The following is a 6,090-nucleotide window of genomic DNA, read 5'->3' on the forward strand; positions in this document are numbered from 1 at the left end:
ACTCAGTACAAGATAATACAAAATTAATGTGTTTTGTATTTCTCTTGTATTTGATGTCAGTATTATTTGTATTTTTATTTGCACAGTGTTTCTGCATTTTAAAACTGAATTTTATGTCAGATCATTGCAAACAAGGCAACACAACTTTCTGAGCTCTTCTGTGTTAAAGACAACTTGTTTGAAAAATGTTGAGGTGTTTTTCTTCTGAACAAAATATGTAGGAAAAGTAAAGTTTACTATTTTGAAACTTTTGTTGTGTCTTCCATGTAGCTAGATGCTGATTTTTTTTTTCTAGTACAGTACCTTTCCAACTAAATGTTTGCAACTGTAGTAACTTGCTGCTTATAGTTCTCTGCATGTTTCTTTCCAGCTAGTGCTTAACTTGTCTTGTGCATGGTTTGTGCAGACTGCATTTTTAACTTGTCTTTGTCTTTGATGCTTGCAACCTAATCCATCCCAGCTACACTGCCTCGAAAAGAAAGTGCTGTCAAACAGGAAACAGAGAGTGAGTATGACTAGTTGCATTAGTAGCTATTGTCATGCATGGGTGTCCGCAGATGTGTTGTACATCATGGAAAATCTATTAACACTAAAGTGACCTGTGGTGCAACAAATATTTGTAAGAAATGTTTGTTATAGAATATGGTTGTTGAATATGGTTATTGTATGAAATGTACAGGATTAAATGAATAACTGTTGTGGAATAGACTTATAAATATTTACTGTAGCATGTTTACTTGAGGGTTGAATCTAGGAGGAGCATTTTTTTTTTTTTTTTTTCTCTCTTGTGTGCACCCAGGTCTTTCAATCTAGTAAAAGCTTTTCCTTACCCATCTCTTGTGCTATGCTGCCCCCCTCCCTGCTCCAGCCCCAAAACGCACTTTTTTCCCCCTATCATTGTCAATTGTAGAAAAAGCTCCATTTTTCCAAAAAAAGAACATGGAAGGAGTCTTCAGTTACTGAAGTGTTTTTCTTCTCTTTTTGGAATAAATTACGTATTTTCTCTTCATTTTGTAAATTGCTAAAGAAACAATTGAAAGATTACAAGTGACCTTCCTATGATGAATTTGTCCAATCAGGAGAAAGATTACCTGCCTAAAAGCATTTCCTATGCTTGCTAGGTTTAGGTTCAAGGTGTGCAGTGTGGTTCCTTAGATAAATTTTTCCATGCTGTTACAATATAGACTTATGGTGCTGTGTTGCAATTAACTCAGGAAAACCTCTTGAATATTTCACTTATCTGGTAATGAAGAAATGTGTATACAGATCAGAACTGCTTGGGGTACGTGCGGACTTACAGTCCGAATACTTAGTCTTGGGTGTAGGGGGAGGAGGAGTGTGCTTTATGGATAAGTATTTGTAGTTGTTTTCAAATATGCCTGAGGCCACTAGGTCATCATCTTAAATTTTTATTATTTTGTAGGTCTTCATGGAAGCTCTGGAAAATTGACTGGGTCTACTTCTAGCTTAAATAAACTCTCTGTTCAGAGTTCAGGAAATCGTAGGTCTCAGTCATCCTCTCTGCTGGATATGGGAAACATGTCAGCTTCTGATCTTGATGTGGCTGATAGAACTAAATTTGATAAGGTAAAACAGAGGGAAATATAACATTTTACCTTAAGTTTTGAATTTTGTTAAGAATTTGCTTTTTGGTTCACTTGAAAATTGTTATAAAAGGTCAAGAGTCCAGATAGGTGTTTCCAGTTTGTTGGGAAAAGTGTGTATCTGTGTGTAAACTGTCTTTTTTAGATCAGATATAGATATCTATTTCCAGTGTTAAAATTAATGTATACTGTGAGATTGCTGAAGGCTGTGGCTAAGTATAGACAGTCAAAATGCCCGAGGCTGAATGGATTCAGTCTTTGTGGATTAGTCTAAACTGCAGAGATTAAACTGAGGAACAACTGGATAGATATTCACTTTTGATTCAGGGAATGCAGCCACATGCCTGCAGTGGCTCAGGCCAGAAGCTGGAGAACACTAAAACAGCATGGGTGCTGGGTTTGCTTCCTCTTCCTGCTGCCCTGAGGTCTCTGATTTTGCAGTCCAGAATTACAGCAGCAGGACTCTGCAGGGTTTCTCATAACTTCTTCCTGCTTCCAGGTGCCTCTGGGATGTGTAGTCTACAGTCTCATCCAGCAGTAAGTTTGAGTGGGGTGTTTAACTGCCCTCCCTAGCCCCAGACGCTAGCCAAGGTCTACCTGTGGGGGCATTCCTCCCCACCCTTGCAGACTGGGCTGCATCTCCAGCTAGGGAGCCAGAGGGGTGGGGACAGCCCTGATCTTTGGAGCAGACAGCACAGTCCAGCGCAGCGCAGCCCAGCCCAGGGCTGCAAAATGTGCTGGGGGACTGATTTAACTTGAACTAGGAAGAGGTCTGGGACCAGTGCCGTGGCAAGGAAGTTTTGGCGCCTGGAGCAAAGTTCACAGCAGCAGCCTACCCTCACCCCATGCACAGATCCAGGGGGCACATGCCACCCCACTATGCTTGCATGGGAGTGCATGCAGCAGCAGGAGCCACCCTCCCCCTGTCCCTATGCCCCCCCCACCCAAAACCAGCTGCTTGCAGCTGTCCTACGCCTTGCAGCTCTGTCCTGCGTCTTGCCCCAGTTACGCAGCCCCTGTTGTCACCTCTTTCCTTCAGTGCCCAGGATGGTCACCCACCTGCTCCCCGCCCCCGTTATGGCACTGTCTGGGACAGAAGTTTCATAAACTAGTTTGACCTAAATCCATAAGTCTAATACTTCATTTAAGCAGGTTTATCTTAAACCAGTTTCAGCTGTTTTTGAAACTGGTTTATGTGCACTGGGCCTCTGTTCTGTTACAGGTTTAAATCAATTTCTGATGACTTAAGCCAGTTTATGGGTAACTTCTGCCCTAGCCCTAATGCTTTGTTGCCAAGTACCATCCTGAGAAAATGAAGAACCAGTGTAAAACCAAACATTGGATTAATCTAGTTGAGCAGAATAATTTTTGTCTCCCATCAGCAAACTGTTAGTAATTTACTGGTTCGTGTGTGTGTGAGTAAATGCAGCATCTCTGTAAAGAGTTTTTCTCTCTTAGTTATGGACATGCTTTCATAGACATGCTGCTTACAGATGTGGGAAAAAAACTCCAACAAACCTCAGCACTTTACTTCAAGCTCAGCATGCCCCTACACAGTGCACAATGTATGCCCAGAAGAGGCAGTGCATTAGTAGGACTGGGGTTGCCCAACATCTGTATAGATTGGGCACTTCAGCAGGTCTTTATGATGCTTTTATCTAATAGTTGATTGAACCAGTTGTTAGATAAAAGCACTAAAAAGCCCCACTGAAGAGACGATATATACAGAGCCAGGTTGATGTGCTGCCTCTTCCGGTAAAGTACTGAGGTGTGTTGGTTTTGGTTTTTGTTGGGTTTTTTGGTCACATCTGTCAGCCAAAGATATCTGTCTGTCAGGTGGAGTTAAAAGCTATGTCATCTCACCTGTGAAAATTTTGTTTTTGTTGAAGTAAGAATTCTGATTTTATTCCAGGTTTAAAAAAAAAAAAAAGCAAGATAATGGTTACTAATTGGGTGGGTTTGTTTTCATTTAATAAAATGAAAAACTTTTCCACCTAAGTTCTTTATCTTGTATTTCTGCATCTAGTCTTGGGCTGTGCATGCACATACACATACGAAGTTAAGGTGCTTACCTAGTAACTTTTACTATTAATCTTTCTATTGAGTTTTATTACTCAGCTATATTTAGTTTTATCTCATGATACAGTCACCATACCATGCCTGTTAATCCATAACACTTGCAAAATAGATTAGTAATATAGCCATGAAAAAAAGATCTTTGTGGGTTGCTAGAACCACTGCTATAAATCAGTGGTTTTCAACCTTTTTAGAATCGAGGCACCCTCACAAAATCTTTTTTTCACTTTTTTTTTTACTAGAAAAATAGTAAAGCGTTTTTCTGTGGCAAAGGAATGGGAAAGACCATAACATGTCAGAATCTGAGTTTATCTTGTGAATCATGTTTGCATATCTAACTGTGCTAACATAGCGTGGCACCCTGTAGCACCCTTGAAAGGAAGGTGTTCCTGGATGCTGTGGGACTCTGGTTGAGAATCACTATTATAAATTGACCTTTGACAAGGTAGACTTATCTTGTCAAAAAAAAAAAGGCAGAGTCACAATTTTATTTAAAAAATTAATGTAAAAACGAATTTACCAGTTTTACCAGATACAAGATTTTTTTAAATACACAAACATAAACTTTGCTGTGAAGCGGTTGGAGTTAGTGAATATACAACATTCCCAATACCAACCCTCAAAAACAAAAAGGAAGGGATTGAGCCAATGTTGCTCAGCCTTTTGGCCCCATAGTCCAGATAAGTAGCATGTGGCTGGTCTGTGTCACTGGGATTGTGCCCCTGCACTGAAAGTACTGTCCAGGGCTGCGCTGTCTGGCTCTCAAAGCTACTGACAAGTCTGGAAGTTTGGCAGCATGGAAGCAGTAATTAACACTGCCACTACTCCCCTCACCGCCACACTTCTGGACCTGTGGGGAGACCCATAGGCTGGATGACATTGGCTCCATGGGTCAGATCTGGCCCATCAGCCAGAGATTGAACACCCCTGGATTAAGCCAACTGAATTGCATGCTCTTTAATCATCCACCCACAGAGCACACCTTATTGCACAGCTACTGTTTCTCACAGTTCATATTGCATATCTAAGCCTGGCTTGCTCAATATTTCATTTATACCCTGCTCACTTGTGCCAACAGAATGCAGTACTGCATCACATGTTTACAGCAGAATATCTTTTGAAAATGGTTTTCTCTTACAAGGGCAATAGCTTGCATACATTCCTGATTTCTATGATCTGTTCCCTGCTTTGCTGTTTCCTGCAGCCATGTCTCTTATAATTTCTTAACATAGCCCAATTATAAACTATAACCTTGTTTAAAATGGGTAAAGCAGGGCTTCAAATCATCATGTGGGCAAAAGCTGAACTAGTAAACACTTAATCTTGCAGTCAAAGCATTAGACACTTCTGCTTCACAGAGCAAAAATGTTCATCTTCATTTCGTTATTCATTTTAAAGAGAAAAAGTAGTAGATGGGTTTATGTGAAAGTGTGTATGAAAGCATCTGAGTTCAGAATATTTTTGCAGGAGGCAGAGAAGGTATGGAATGAAATGCAACAAGCAATTGAAAATTGAGCCAAGAATAGTGTTTTAATTGTCTATGCTGTATTTTAATAGTGGCTGGTATGTGAGTGTGTAATCAAACATTGGTTTTATTTAGATTTTTGAGCAGGTGCTAAGTGAACTGGAGCCCCTGTGTCTGGCGGAGCAGGACTTCATTAGTAAATTCTTCAAACTGCAGCAGCATCAAAGCATGCATGGAACAACAATGGTATGACCCTTTCAATGTAGCTGACCTGATGCACAATCTGATGCCACAATTGCTTAATTAGTAACTGATGTTTAGAACATTGTAAAGAGCAAATAGTTCAGTTTACTGTTTTAAGGACCCAATCCAATTATAAACACATTTCTACTAGGGCTGTGTGAAGCTTCGGTTGCTGATTTGATTTGGAAGAGATTCGGCCCAATTTGGCAGCCGAATCTCTGAATCTGAATTGAATCATTAATCTCTCGGCAAGAATGGATGAACTTTAACAGTTTCTTAGTGGGCTTGGCTAACTGATGTGGATAAAGCTAAGTTGTCTCTGAGTTCAGAAAATCATTTTAGTTTAAGTTGTACTACATTATAGATTCATAGGAGTAGGGTCGGAAGGGACCTTGTAGATCTTCTAGTCCGACCCCCTGCCCTGAGCAGGAGAGAGAACTGAGCTCAAATGACCCCAGGCAGGTAAATGTTGAGCCTCCTCTTAAAGATCCCCAGGGTAGGAGCCATCACCATTTCTCTTGGAAGTTGATTCCAGATCCTAGCCCTGACTGTGAAGTAATGCCTTCTAATGTCTAGTCTGAACCTACTCTCTAGCAACATATGGCCATTATTCCTTGTTACTCCAGGAGGTGCTCGGGGGAACAAGGTCTCTCCCAAACCCCGCTGGTCCCCCCTAGTAAGTTTATAGATGGCTACCAGGTC

The 6,090-nt window shown here is 40.7% G+C and overlaps 1 protein-coding gene across 6 annotated transcripts in view; it reads left to right on the forward strand.

Annotated features, from left to right (window-relative positions):
* The window catches only part of LOC109303880 (exocyst complex component 1), an 86,448-nt gene that overhangs the window by 69,901 nt on the left and 10,457 nt on the right, over positions 1 to 6,090 (forward strand). For all 6 annotated transcript variants that reach the window (XM_019526242.1, XM_019526241.1, XM_019526240.1 and 3 more), the window contains 2 exons: positions 1,424 to 1,587; positions 5,281 to 5,391. In XM_019526242.1, coding sequence (XP_019381787.1) covers positions 1,424 to 1,587; positions 5,281 to 5,391 — 275 coding nt within the window. The remainder of the gene's footprint in view (positions 1 to 1,423; positions 1,588 to 5,280; positions 5,392 to 6,090) is intronic.

Source organism: Gavialis gangeticus, unplaced genomic scaffold (assembly GCF_001723915.1).
Source record: "Gavialis gangeticus isolate Ggan-Ray unplaced genomic scaffold, GavGan_comp1, whole genome shotgun sequence".
NCBI classification, from domain to species: domain Eukaryota; kingdom Metazoa; phylum Chordata; order Crocodylia; family Gavialidae; genus Gavialis; species Gavialis gangeticus.